At 49.6% G+C, this 13,839-nt stretch overlaps 6 protein-coding genes across 6 annotated transcripts; 3 read left to right on the top strand and 3 right to left on the bottom strand.

Moving 5' to 3' along the window:
* Positions 1 to 6: 6 nt before the first annotated feature.
* M430DRAFT_104834 (hypothetical protein) lies at positions 7 to 1,022 on the bottom strand (the record flags this gene model as incomplete). Its single annotated transcript, XM_024860961.1, has 3 exons — positions 7 to 47; positions 98 to 795; positions 844 to 1,022. 3 exons carry the CDS (start codon positions 1,020 to 1,022, stop codon positions 7 to 9), a joined length of 918 nt encoding a protein of 305 aa, XP_024719827.1.
* Positions 1,023 to 1,807: 785 nt separating this feature from the next.
* On the top strand, positions 1,808 to 3,658 carry M430DRAFT_20530 (hypothetical protein; the record flags this gene model as incomplete). The annotated part of the gene is made up of 1 exon (XM_024864316.1): positions 1,808 to 3,658. The coding sequence occupies one exon, from the start codon at positions 1,808 to 1,810 to the stop codon at positions 3,656 to 3,658; it is 1,851 nt and encodes a 616-aa protein (XP_024719826.1).
* Positions 3,659 to 4,294: 636 nt separating this feature from the next.
* On the bottom strand, positions 4,295 to 4,809 carry M430DRAFT_51838 (hypothetical protein; the record flags this gene model as incomplete). The annotated part of the gene is made up of 4 exons (XM_024868260.1): positions 4,295 to 4,436; positions 4,577 to 4,619; positions 4,679 to 4,754; positions 4,804 to 4,809. 4 exons carry the CDS (start codon positions 4,807 to 4,809, stop codon positions 4,295 to 4,297), a joined length of 267 nt encoding a protein of 88 aa, XP_024719825.1.
* A 996-nt stretch (positions 4,810 to 5,805) lies between these two features.
* Positions 5,806 to 7,493, top strand: M430DRAFT_51837 (hypothetical protein; the record flags this gene model as incomplete). The annotated part of the gene is made up of 3 exons (XM_024868259.1): positions 5,806 to 6,221; positions 6,279 to 7,394; positions 7,442 to 7,493. 3 exons carry the CDS (start codon positions 5,806 to 5,808, stop codon positions 7,491 to 7,493), a joined length of 1,584 nt encoding a protein of 527 aa, XP_024719824.1.
* A 2,990-nt stretch (positions 7,494 to 10,483) lies between these two features.
* M430DRAFT_29214 (hypothetical protein) lies at positions 10,484 to 10,985 on the top strand (the record flags this gene model as incomplete). The annotated part of the gene is made up of 2 exons (XM_024865856.1): positions 10,484 to 10,663; positions 10,830 to 10,985. 2 exons carry the CDS (start codon positions 10,484 to 10,486, stop codon positions 10,983 to 10,985), a joined length of 336 nt encoding a protein of 111 aa, XP_024719823.1.
* Positions 10,986 to 12,216: 1,231 nt separating this feature from the next.
* Positions 12,217 to 13,710, bottom strand: M430DRAFT_51835 (hypothetical protein; the record flags this gene model as incomplete). The annotated part of the gene is made up of 5 exons (XM_024868258.1): positions 12,217 to 12,323; positions 12,374 to 12,399; positions 12,454 to 12,481; positions 12,534 to 12,588; positions 12,634 to 13,710. 5 exons carry the CDS (start codon positions 13,708 to 13,710, stop codon positions 12,217 to 12,219), a joined length of 1,293 nt encoding a protein of 430 aa, XP_024719822.1.
* Positions 13,711 to 13,839: the final 129 nt, after the last annotated feature.

Raw genomic sequence — 13,839 nt, 5'->3', positions numbered from 1 at the left:
CGGCGCTTAAAAGACTACCTGACCACCATCTACAACTATGTCTGTTCCTACCTAGACGTTAGTGGTTGGCATGGGAACATTACGAGCGTTGGCCTACCGGTTATATAACTTCCTGCGCTGCTCGACAGGAGAACCACTGCTCCTGTGAGCTCACTCGGAGTACCCATACGACCCATCGGATTCCTACTCGCCCAGATGGCTCTTGCTTCCGCAAGCCCATCGCCTTCGTTGAGAATTGTATCCATATAACCAGGCGATATCGAATTCACCCTGATCCCATATCTTGCCCATTCCGCTGCCAACGAACTTTTCAACATTAGCAAGGCGCTCTTGCTAACGTTATATGAAAGTTGCGGCTGGGGAAAGTTGACCCGATGGCCAGAAATAGAGGCCGTGAAGACAATGCTGCCTCCGGTACCCTGCTTGATCATCTGTTTCGCCGCCGCTTGAGCACACAGAAACGAACCGGTCAGATTGATATCCAGAGTTCGCCGCCACTCAGCAGCCGTCATATCAATTGCATGCGTGCAATTGACTACGCCTGCGAAACAAAGGAGGATATCTACCGAACCGAGGGTCTTCGTAGTGTCATCAATGGCGGCTGATACTGCAATATCATCCGTGATATCCACCTTCGTGAAACATATCTTCGCAGTTGGAAACTCGTCTTGTAACGCCTGGATCTTCGATTTTCCATGGGCAGGATCGACATCAAAAATCATGAGGCCCGATAACCCATGTTCAAGAAGGGCACGTGAGGCAGCGAATCCAAGGGTTCCTGCTCCACCAGTCACACTACTCTTGTTACTTTATATTGTTCTGGAGAATTCAAGGGACCTTTACACAGCATTTCCTTGAACTCCGAATCTCAGCCTTGCTCTCCCGCTTGCGTTCAAATCAGTGGCCACGGGGATTGGCGGGCCGGTTAAGGAGGTTTCGTCTCCCTTGCTGAGGATCATTTGGGGCAGGACACGACTCGTAAGGGCGTCCCTTTCTGTGGGGAGGGATGCTGATGGAGACATAGTTTTGATGTTTGGGCAGGAATATATATGATATTTTTTCTGGTTCTTCGGAAGTTAGCAATAGGGTATCTTTGGTAAATGGTGACTGGGGGTGGATTTATGATTAAGTCTGCCCACCACCCAGTGGTCTCGTGATATTGATTTCTCGATACCTTACAGCAGGACAGCATCACAATGCAACTCTTGGGATATCTCACCTCGATAATGAGCACCGATGTATTGACGGAATTTTTGGTAGACTTCAGGCTCTCTAGCAATAAGCGCTGTGACTTGAAGCTTCAAGACCAGGTAGAGATGCGAACCAAAGGAAGTTTAAATACTTTCCGCATCAGAGTTGGGCAGTCCGTTCGACGGCATTTCCGCCAACGCATCTGGAGAACCCCTGGATCTGGGGGCAGCTCTGCCGAGCGACGCAAGTGATCCGAGCCGAGCTCGAAGAGAGAGCATTTTACCCGTTTTGTATCCTCTACCCTGTTTGCCTACCTCCAGTATACATATCCTCGCCTGACCTACCTACCTTACCCAGGTAACCCTCCAAAGAATCCGCGCCTGAGATTCCGTTCTTTGTCTCAATAAATCACGTCTGGATGACCATAACAAGCATGTGAACAGCTACGTGCGGAAACTGCCGCCTTGCATCAGGACGCACCTTCAATCCACCAAAGCCTTACGTCGTTATTTTCAACATCTTCATAGGCGCCATGCACCTGGCACTCCCAAACCGCAGAATAACAGCTTAGGTGCACATCAAGCTCCCAGCATCACAGACAGACAGACTGTCCAAAATGTCGCGCTCCTTCTTCTCCCGCGCCCAAACCTCTAGCTCTCGAGACAAATCTCCCCTGCTTCCCCAACATCGCAACTCCGTCTCTCTGCGAACCCTTTCTCCGCGAGATGACTCCTCACGGACAAGGACTCCAGCTGCCAGCCCAAGCCCGCCGCCTAGTTTCTACCGCTCAAGGTTCAACTCGGACAACTTCAGGGACCCCAGCGAGAACGCGGGTTCGTATACCGAGCATTCCCCCAGCCCGTCACGAACAAAAGGGAAAGGGAGGGATATGGGAGGGGGTCGGGTACAGTTTGAAGGGCCGCCTCCGCCTATTGCCCAGAGTGTCTTGCTGGCACCTCAGCACGGAAATGCAAACAGATCGTCCGCGTCCTCTTCCCTAGGCGTCCCCCGCCCAGCCACTCATATCCGCCGACCCTCAGGTTCCGCTAGTATCGACCCGTTACTCGTAATCGAGAGGAAGGAGCGCGCGATCCAGCAAGAGTTGCAGATATTACTAGATGCTCAATCGGCGGGTCTGGTACAAGGCTTTGGTGGCCATGTACCTGGCTCAGATGGTATGAGTGATACGGGGAGTAGCACACCTACGATAGGACGACCAGCGGGACGGAGTAGGGAACGGGATAGAGGGCCGGGCATCGTGCCTGTGAGGCAGCCGAGGAAGAAAGTTTTGAGTTTACGTGGTGCACGAAGGGCGTTATTGAAGGATATAGGGACACTGGCTGGGGTTAAGGAGGAAGAAAGCCGATTTCTAGACCAGGAGATTGAGCGGCGGGAACATGTTCTAGAAAGAGTAAAGGGGTGGGAGAAGAAAATGGAAGCTATGCGGGGAGAATTGAGTTCCTACTCGGGGACAGGGCTAGAAGGTCAACGGGACAGCGAGGAAAGTAGAGAGATCGCTGAACTCCAAACTGAGGAGAGAGCGCTAGAGAGCGAGATTCGCGACCTCGAGGAAAGGCTGATGCAGATGCGGGCGCGGAAGAAATGGCTCGGGGAGAGGATAAAGGAGGGAATCAATAGGCGGGAAGCGAGGCTAAGCTCCTACAGAGGCGCATTGAAGGAAGTTGAAACCGAGGTGAAAGAGTTCCTGAGGCGGCCGCCGGTGGAAAGAAGTTCAGTCATGGGGGGAGAAGAGGGATTCATGGCTCTCCCTCCACATCGCCGAACCTTAGAAATGGCGAGAGAGTGGTGGGATAGAGAGCTCGACACCCTCTCCTCCCGCAGAACGGCCGCCGAAACCGAGAAAGGAGCACTGGAAGAAGGCGCGAGAATATGGGCATCGACCATCGAAGTTGTAACCAAGTTCGAAGACGAGCTCCGCAGCCAGATGGCGTCGAATCAGACACAAGACAGCGGTGTGTTGCGTGAGCAGGTGGGCAAGATGAGAGAAGTGATCGAGACACTAGAACATAACCTGCGGGTTGTGCAGTCCAAGGGGTGGAATCTGTTGGTTTGTGCCGTGGGTGCTGAGCTCGAAGCATTTAAAGAGGGAGAGGGAATTCTTGCGAGGGCGCTAGACACGGTTGAGTCCCGAGAGGACAAAGGGGAATTGGAGCATGAAGACACATTCCACAGCACGCGAGAGGAGCTCGATGGCTTAGAGGTCGCGATGGAGGGGTTGAATGGGTCGCAGATTCGAAGGGGGGAGGGAGAGGAGCAGCAGAATCAAGGAAGTGAGGATGAGGGACTCAATGACCTAGTGGTCGCGATGGATGGGCTGAACAGGTCACAGATTCGAACGGGGTTGGGGGTGAACAGGGAGGAAGTTCAAGAGAGTGAGGATGAGGGACCAAATTTGGCAGAGCTAATGATTGATCGGGGGAACCATGAGGAACGGGATGTTGATTGATTGTATTTTGATACCAGAGCTGTGCTGTGTCTCGATTGTGAGATCCTAGGAGGCCCAGCAGTTTATTCATAAAGGGCCTACCAACCCATCCTAATTCTAATTTATGAATTCAAACCCAGTTCAAACCCCGTGCTTTGAATGATCCTGGGGGGGTAATCCTTTCTCCGAAAGCTGTGTGAAGACTCACGTGCTCCCGAGCAGTTAAGGTATCGGGAGGGACATCGGGTAATCCCGGCCTTCGGGCCTCGGTCAGACGGGAGCGGAGCAGAGTCGGCATCAGAGGTGGGAGAAGATCTGCTCTCCCAGGAGCACAGGGCTTTCCAGTTTGCAGTCTGTCTTGTGCGCGGGTGGAATGCATGCTTGATTCTTCAACTTCTGAAACTCATCTGTACTTCTTGGATGATGGAGGAGAGAACCGCCCCTCGCCCCGCCACGGCTGCTGCTGGGAAAAGCACCCCCACGTGCAAGACCACCACAGTTACATGTGTCTGTCCAACGCCGGAAACTCCACTCGTGTCCAATGTCCTCCTAGAGCCACGCTACCCCTGTTCCTCATATCATATCCCGTCTTCCATTCCTCGGGATCCCCATTCACTCACAAAGTATGAAGGAGAGCGAGTGTTGTGTACGTGATCATCACGGATCCCGCTTCCTCTCGAACCAGCCGCTGGACCCCGCAACCGCCACCGACTGATCCAAAACCCACTCTCCGACATTCAGGTATTTCTCGATCCATGCGCTGACCTCCTTGTTCTCGGTGAGGGAGTCTTTCTTCAGACTGGGTCTACGGTCCCGGAAATGGGGCTTGTTAGCCTGGCATGCTCATTTTTGCCTCCGCGCCGGTAGCACTCGACACTGAGAAAAGCGTCGAGCATACCGGACCCGGGTGGGAAGGGAGCGTTGAAGGAGTCGACGTACGTCAAACCGGTACTCCTCTTCATGCCTGCGAGGAATGCAGAGACTGCCAGCACACGTCAGCGAAATCATTCCCTTGGCAGCAGTCGGCAGAGGGAAACATACACAGGACGGCATCAAAGGCATAGTGGGTGAGTCGGCCGAGCTTTCCCCATAAACCAAATGTTAGCAAGTTGAGGAACTGAGCGGATTAGGCTGCGTCTTGAAGACTGGAGAGCGGGTGGACTGACTACCATGTTTGCAGCTCGAAAGAATACTTGGAATTCAGCAAAGAGCGAGAGATGAAGATCGTGCGGAAGGGCTCAGATAAGGAGATGCGATAATTTTGCGATGTTGTTTCTTGTGGGTGTGTGACTTTTCGAGGGAGTTGCCTTCCGTCGTTATCGTGGATGAGGAGGATCACGAGAGTCTGGGTCGGCCGAACAACGCCAACAACGCCAACGACGGAGAGCACGGGGCAAAGGCGGTCAGCCCGAAGCAGCACGGCAGAATCCCACACCGACGGCTGACTCTGCCTGAGGCATCAAGAGGACTTTTGCTCGAGTCATGCCTGAGGCCGCCACCATCATTGCGATGAATCCGTGTTGAAGGGATTCGAAGGGCAACTCTGGAATCAAGACATCCTACGCAAATTCTCGAGCACGAAAACGCATTGCAATTATCATCGTTGCTCATTCTTCTTCAATCCGCCCTTGGAGTCCGGGGGACACGCTGCCCCCGCATCGCAATAATTTCCACATCCCCATAAGCTCACGGCTGGGCCAGTCGTTGCCCAACGGACCTTTTTGGGTGGGGTGCCGACACTTGCTTTTTGGAGGGATGAGCTGAAGAAAACGGAGAAAACTTCAGAGAACACCAAGAACCGTCTTCACCTTCTGCCACCACCAGCTCAACCTCCAACCTCCCAAACCTTCAAACCTCCACCGCCCCCCAGATTTTCTCTCGTTCATCTTGTGAGTTTCCCCCCCTCGCAGACCCTCTGCCCACACGTTCTGCCATTTCTGCGTAATTATTGGGTCATTACTTTGGCCCCCTCCTCCCTAGCCCGCGCTTCTAATTCACCGAGCCTGGGCTCTGAAAACGCCCCCCACCAAGATAACGACGATCCCAGCTGACCTCTTCGAAAGAAAATCCCACAGACCGACCACCTGCTTCGCACACTCCTTCGCACCGTCGTAATTACTTCCTAATAACCGTCATCCATCGACTCCTTTCTGCATACCTCTGTCAAGATGGCGACCGCCCTTGACCACCTCAGCTCCGGCTCGACTAAGATCGAATGGCTCTCCCAATTGAACACCGAGTTCAAGCCAACCAAGAACTACCGCCGCACCTCCATCATCTGCACAATCGGCCCCAAGACAAACTCTGTCGAGGCAATCAACAAGCTCCGCACTGCCGGTCTCAATGTTGTCCGCATGAACTTTTCCCACGGCTCCTACGAATACCACCAGTCCGTTATTGATAATGCTCGCCAGGCTGAGAAGGTTCAGAAGGGTCGGCAGATTGCCATTGCTCTGGATACCAAGGGTCCTGAGATCCGTACCGGTAACACTGTTGGTGACAAGGACATTCCGATCTCTGCCGGCACTGAGATCAACATCACTACTGATGAGAAGTATGCCACAGCTTGTGATGACAAGAACATGTAAGACCATTTACCCCACCTTTACCTTTTTTCTTCAGGACACTAACTCTAATCTAGGTACGTTGACTACAAGAACATCACCAAGGTCATTGAGCCAGGCCGTATCATATACGTCGACGATGGTGTCCTTGCCTTCGACGTCCTTGAGATCGTTGATGACAAGACTATCCGTGCCCGAGCTCGCAACAACGGCAACATTTCCTCCAAGAAGGGTGTCAACCTCCCAAACACTGATGTCGATCTCCCCGCACTCTCCGAGAAGGACAAAGCCGATCTCCGGTTTGGTGTGAAGAACAACGTGGACATGGTCTTTGCTTCATTTATCCGCCGTGGGGATGATATCAAGGCCATTCGTGAGGTCCTTGGTAAGGAGGGTGAGAACATTCAGATCATTGCCAAGATCGAGAACAGACAAGGTCTCAACAACTTTGCCGAGATCTTGAAGGAGACTGACGGTGTCATGGTTGCTCGTGGTGATCTGGGTATCGAGATTCCCGCAGCTGAGGTGTTTGCTGCTCAGAAGAAGATGATTGCCATGTGCAACATTGCAGGCAAGCCTGTCATCTGTGCTACTCAGATGCTGGAGTCTATGATCTACAACCCCCGCCCTACGCGTGCTGAGATCAGCGATGTTGGTAACGCTGTTACTGATGGAGCCGACTGTGTCATGTTGTCTGGTGAGACTGCCAAGGGTAACTACCCACAAGAAGCTGTCAGGGAGATGCACGAGACATGCTTGAAGGCTGAGAACAGCATCGCATACGTGTCTCACTTTGAGGAGCTCACCCAGCTTGCTCAGCGACCAACCAGCGTCGTCGAATCATGTGCCATGGCTGCTGTCCGTGCCAGTTTGGACATGAACGCCGGTGCAATCATCGTCCTCTCCACCAGCGGTGTCAGTGCCCGTCTCCTCTCCAAGTACCGACCCGTCTGCCCCATCTTCATGATTACCCGAAACCCCACCGCCGCCCGATATGCCCACTTGTATCGTGGAGTGTATCCTTTCCATTTCCCAGAAGACAAGCCAGATTTTTCAAAGGTCAACTGGCAAGAGGATGTTGACCGGAGAATCAAGTGGGGTATTGCTGAGGCTTTGAAGTTGAAGGTTCTTGCGCAAGGCGAGACGGTTGTCGTGGTCCAGGGATGGAAGGGTGGTATGGGTAACACCAATACGTAAGTCGCTGAACCCCATCTGTAGAACATAACTAATATAAATCCAGTCTCCGTGTCATCAAGGCTGAGCCTGAGGATCTCGGACTTCCGGGGAAATAAGCTGTCTTAAGGGGCACTTAGATAGGGCAGGGAGGTTTCGGTAAAAAGCACATAGACTTCACAGATGCATCCCACCTGATAGATAATGCTCTTAACAATTGGCCATTTGGTGATTGTACAGAAGAGAGCGGGGGAGTCAAATAGGCTGGTTTTGTACTTGAGCAATGCGTTGATTTGAGTCGGCAGTCATTTTATAGAGGAAATAATACCATTGAAAGCATTCTGCCCGCCGCCGCCGCCGTTTTGGTGGCTACCTCCGTGCTATTTCAAATCCTCCTTGATTAGGCCGACGTACGCAAAATATAATTACTCTATGCTGCAACTCACGTGTTGCTACACACAATTCTTTCTTCTCTTCTCTTCCCAGAGAGCTCGGGCCAAACCAGGCATCCTCACTCCCGCGCCCCTCCCTTTCCTGCACAGCGCTTTGTATTCTTTCCGCGAGTGCGGATAGTTTTGAGGATCCAGCACTTCTTTCTCTGTCTCTCTCTGAGAAAAATAAAAAGACAAAATAAAAAATAAAAACAAAAGAGAGAGGAGACATACAACAGGGGGTATTCGCTGGTGGTCACCCACCCAACTACTAATCCACCGATCTAAGGCTTATGTATGGCAGAGCGGACGGGATGCCCAGGATTCCTTAGTCTATGGTCGTATGTGGGAGCTTTTCTTCTGTTTTTGTCTTTTATACAATAGGTAGTCTTCGCTCTTTTTTTAAAAAATAAATAACATTGAAAGTAGGTATTTGACGATCAAAGTGTGCTATTATCATCCAGATAGGCAAGTAGGTAAGAAGTGTTGAATTGAACATAGCGATTAACGGGATGGACAGAAATGTAAGGTTTGTTGTTGGTATCAGTCTCTGATCCAAATTGAATGAATGCTGTTGGTTGTTCCAGGTCTGGAGAATCAAGATTTGTTATAAAGTAGTACTTGGCATGTCGATACATACATATCTTCAAGTTGAAGCTCTGTATGAGAATTCGTCTTATCTATCTCTCTGCTTTCACGTCTTCGTCAATACTAAGGTATGTATCTTAATCTTAGGGTTTTGAATTTCTGCACCCGCTTTATCAGAAGGTTTTGTTACTTGGGTTTTAACTGTGTCTTGTAACACTTTAACACATACATTTCCTTTTCTTTTCTTTTCTTCGATCTATCTATCATTTCTTTAGCCTGAATTACATCACATGGATCCTCATACCGAAAAATATTCCCTGAATCAAAAAGTATCTTACTTCTCAAATATCATCAAGCCCATCCGTATAAACAACCTCTAAGGTAGATACTCTCAACTACCATTAATAAAAAAAAAAAAGCTCCTCCTAATAATTCCCATCGCGGTCTTCGTTCTAGATGTTTATGATCGGAAAAGAAAGACAACTTACATCGAGCATGAGCAAGTGATGATCTTCTTCTGTTGAGCACCTGAAGATTATGGAAGGTGTGGTCGATCGATGGGTATTGGAATGTTAGAGGTCGTGCTGTGTGTGGGGTGGTTCTTTGAAGTAGGAGAGGGAGATGGATGGATGGGATGGGTCTCCAGTTTGAATACAAATCACTGTTTCTCTCTCTTGGGAATTGCAGTTTGAACTAGAAGGTGAGGGTAGTCTGAATTCCAACTCCTCTTAGGAACTTCACATTGAACCAGGAAGTGAAAGCAGTCTGAATTGCAACACCACTTTCCTACCAAGTATAAAGACAAGTCTCTCCTTCCAAGTTTATATCCTTCCCAAAGATCCAAAAAGGAGTCAATTCTCATGCCCTTACTTCCTCCAAAGCATAAAAAAAGACAAGCATTCTTCATCAAAGCTACACCTGCCCTGCCTACTTCCCGCTCAAACCAGGCTCAAAAACACTCAATCAAATTCCACACCCGGAAAGCTTAAGTTTATATACCTTAATAGGCATAACTACCACCATGCCTCTCCTAACCACGGGTTACAAAATCCTAGATGTACCTCCCCCTCCCCCCTCCTCTCTTTCCCCTAAACAAACCACCCCAACTAACCAAACCCCAAGATACTACTCTACTGCATCCTCGGTCTTCTAATCTGCGGCTCCGCTATCGCTCTCTCGCTATTTATCTATAACCAGATCCTTGAACGACGGAGCAAGACACGACGAGCTCAAGAAGTGATTCGACTTAAAGAAAGAGTGGTGGGTTTCGTCACGCGGGAGGATAGTATGGCGGATGGCTTGAATTTGGTTTAGTAGGGCGGTTTTTGTGAAGGAGAAGAAGGCTTGGTTGGATATTGGTGTGTAGGTTGGTTTGGGTGCGGTTTTATGGGGGGCTAGAGGTACTGATTGCCAGTGTGTATTATACGAATACATGTACCTATATCCGTGGGGTGCAAACAGAAGGATTCTGGTAGATACATAGGTACTGGGGATTGAAACCCCCCTTGAATAATTACCTATTGGTATCATAACACCTTGATAGGTTCTTGATTTAAAACTACAAGTGAGAGATGAGGATTTTAAAACCCGAACGAACATGCATACCTTACCTTACTCCTATCATGACTTTAAATACTACAAAACAAAAACACCCGTCAATCCAAAACATGGAAATCACAAAAATTCATCTCCTCCTTTCGAAAACCTCCACAAAGTTTACCTTGTACATACTTATTGAGTGGGGAAGAAAAAAAAAACAAATGGAAAACAACTATAAACCCCCCTCTACTCGCTTACATTTCCTGCTCTCCTATTCCGCAACCCCCCTTTGTTACTATACCTCAAAAAGAAAAAGAGAAAAAAGTGCTGAGACTAAAAAATGGCAGTTCACGGGTATCTCCATCATCATCATTATCGTCGTCGTCGTCACCATCATCATCATCACTCCCGAAGTTCTAGGCCCGGAGATTTAAATAGTCGCGCGTCATGCTCCCGTAGTTTCCGTCCTACCTAGAGCTTATCTTATATCAAATGATTTAAATGATTTCTACTCCTGACATCCCCTCTCTCTGTCTGTTTATCTAGTGTCTATGTATGTTGGGATAAGTCGAGAAAGAGAGAGAGGTCGAAAGGAAGGAATCTATTTAGAATCAAAAGAGATGGAAGAATCGCTCCATCCCGGATTCTGGGCTGCTGAGGTCGGCTCGAAACGCTTTCTTGAACAGCTGAATGAGCGGATCGCGCATACGTCACCTGCAACGCAGCCGTTGGTAAGAAAACCCTTTGAATTTTTTGTCTTTAAAAAAAAGAAAGCACCCTGAGAAAAAAGTATCCATACATAGATATCTTATATATGTACATGTCTTTTTCCCCTTTCATATATTCGTATATCTATCTATCTATCTACAAGTACACAGAGAAATTGACGATGCGCAGTTAGTCCTGCTCCTGATCTTCGTCATCGTGATCGGGACCGCAAATATCATTATCCTGATCTGGCTCTTCCTGCTGATCTTGTTCTGGGAGAGTGCGCATAAGGTGCGGAGACCGAAGGGATGGAGTAGATTGCAGGGCCAGGTGAAGGAGGCGTGAATGGGGTGGGAGTATGTGCGTTAAGTGAGGCAAGAGGGGGTGTTAGGTATGTGACGTCGAATTCATTTGGATCGTGTGTGAATCGTCTGGTTATTGGGTATCTGGTATCTGTGGTGTGTGACAAGATGTAAGGAGGTGGGAAGAAGAGAGCATGACGCTGATCCTGGGAAGAGCGGGAGCAAGGCTGAACGATCGATCAACCACCCAGGATTATAATCTCGGCCGATATCTTCTCGCTGTATCATCATTTCTAGAGGACAAGGAATAGCCGCAGTTGCCTGCTCAACCATCAAAGCAGCACCTATCCAAACCCTCCTGTCTCAACACCTTCATCGTACCTTCGAGCGTACCTCGCCAGTCGGCAGTCATGCGTCTAACCGGCCTGCCAGAACTTGATCTCTTAATGATGATAATTCTCAGCATGAATAAAGTCACATGGCTTGCTCTATCTCGTTTTCAAGGTTGGTTCTCTTGCCTCTAACGATCCGGGAGAAAGCTCAAAGGGGGGGGGGGGGGGGGTGAAGGAGGGAGAAAGGGGACGCAGTCCAAGTCAATAGAAATGCAGCTCCTGGTAGGATGAGGTCTCGGATGGCTCTACCACTTCGGAAATTGAGAATCAAGAATCAGTCAATTTTTTGAAATGTGGAGTTCGATTAAGAGGGTAGTATAGAAAGAGCGGGCGATGAAAGAGTTGGGGTTAATCGAGGAAAGGAAAATGAGGCACTGTTCTAAATGAAACTTTCGACTTCGAGTGACATCGTGTCATGAACTTCCAGTGTTATTTGCCTAAAATGATCACAGACCTCTCATTGCTGCTGTGACAGACGATGCCTCCTCCTGAGCTCCAGGCACTACCGGGCTCTGCCTCACTAAATTACAGGAAGCAAAGATGTGCTTGTGCAAATTACAGGAAGCAAAGATGTGCTTGTGCAAATTACAGGAAGCAAAGATGTGCTTGTGCAAATTTCAGGCACCGCAGGAAGCTGTCTGAAGCGCCAGAAGCCCCTACTCGTAGCAATCAGGAACACCCTGAACAACCTAAAAGAGAGCAAGAAAGGAAACAGAAACCACAAGCCCAAATGATTCTTCAATTTCATACCCAAAAAATGTTGCGCAGCGCGACACACTCGTGCTAGTCAAGACCGCCGCCCTTGCCTGATCCTGGAGCTAGGCAATGGCAGGTACTATTGAAACTTTTGATTTTGTGCTGATTTGGGGTTGGGTGACGGGCTTATAACTTTGCCATCTCAGCCTTTCGAGGGCCAACGTATCCAAACAGGTATGCTGCAATTTTCCGCATTTGAATCTCCTCGCTGCCTTCGGTGATTCGATAGCGTCCTAATGTGTTCATTTAAACATCGTCTTTTTGTGGGAATGATGGGACTTACGATGATGCCGGTAGATGTGCTCAAACCTGGAATATAAGTCAGAATATTCAGAAGTCAGCTGGAAATCATTGATAGCTTACGCTTTGTGTCTCGAGTATCCAATTCCACCTAGTTTCGAGCATTAGCCATGCATCGCTCTTCCAGAACTAGTAGGGCTCACCATGAATTTGTATCGCCCGATCGGCAGCCTGTGTGCACAATCGATTTCCCCAATACTGTCGCTGTCAGCTCGAATTCCCTCCCACAAACAGGTTACATACATTACACATTGACACCTTATCCCCAAGCGTACTCTCGATCTCGTTTTGCGTCATACTGTCCATCTCCGTCGCAGTCTTCAGTATCAATAGTTTCAACATCTCAGCCTGGGTTTTCAACTCCACAAGCGGAAACTGAACGGCTTGATTTGTCGACAACTCTCTCCCGAAGGGTTTCCTTCTCCTCGCATATCTGATGCTCTCCTCAATACAATACTCAGCCGCTCCCAATGAGCTCGCCGCTTGCCTTATTCGATTCTCGTGCACGAAAGTCTGCGCAATCGCCAGTCCTCTGCCAACCTGACCCAAGACCGCGGAGTCAGGCACGAAGACTCCCGAGAATGTGAGAGTCGCATGATCGGTCGGCATATTGAACGTCCACTCGTATGATTGGATCACGAAACCCGGCGCTGTCTTGGGGACGAAAAACGCAGTGATGCCCTCCCCATCTCCTGCTTTCCCATGCGTTCGGGCGAACACAATACAATGCGTGGCCCGATGCATCCCGGAAATCCACATCTTGCTGCCGTTGATCTCCCATCCCCTCACCCCTCCCCTTTCTTTCCTGACCGCGTGAGTAGACATGTGCGTAGCATCGCTCCCATGTTCAGGTTCTGTAAGCCCGAATGCCAAAACCCTCTTACCCTCCAATCTTCCGGTGATAAACTCCTCTTTCTGCTCCGCCGTCCCGAACTCCCTCACCATCAGGACATCCGGAAAATTCCCGACGATAGAATGTTCATTCTGCAAATCATTAAACAACCCCAATCCCTTCCTCGCTAAATGCATACGGATGACCGCCATCCAGAGATTCCCCCCGTCCTGCCCGCCATACTCGGCCGGCAGGCAGAAACGATAGAAGCCGGCATCATCAGCGAGCTTTCGCGCTTGGGACAAGAGGTCTTCCCAGTCATCACGCGGGAGACCTTGGTTCTCCCAATCGGTGCGCGCATTCTCGCGCCGATGGTCGAAGAACCGCTCGTTATCGTTGGCGGCCTGTAAGGGTGCGATTTTAGTCTCGATAAAGTTGTCCAGAGACTCGAGATATGCGAGGAGATCGCGGGGGAGCGCGAAGGACATAGTGCCGTGGGTGGGGTTGGGCGACATTTTATAGTAGATTGTGTGATCTTGCAGCAGAACTATACTGAAGGAGAAAAATCCGGTTTAAAAAGCCAATTGTCCCATCGACTTATGAAGGGCTGAATTGTT

This window comes from Amorphotheca resinae, assembly GCF_003019875.1.
Source record: "Amorphotheca resinae ATCC 22711 unplaced genomic scaffold M430scaffold_8, whole genome shotgun sequence".
In the NCBI taxonomy this organism is placed as follows: Eukaryota; Fungi; Ascomycota; class Leotiomycetes; order Helotiales; family Amorphothecaceae; genus Amorphotheca; species Amorphotheca resinae.
Note: the sequence above shows the minus strand (reverse complement) of the source record. Positions and strands in the feature narration are given on the sequence as shown.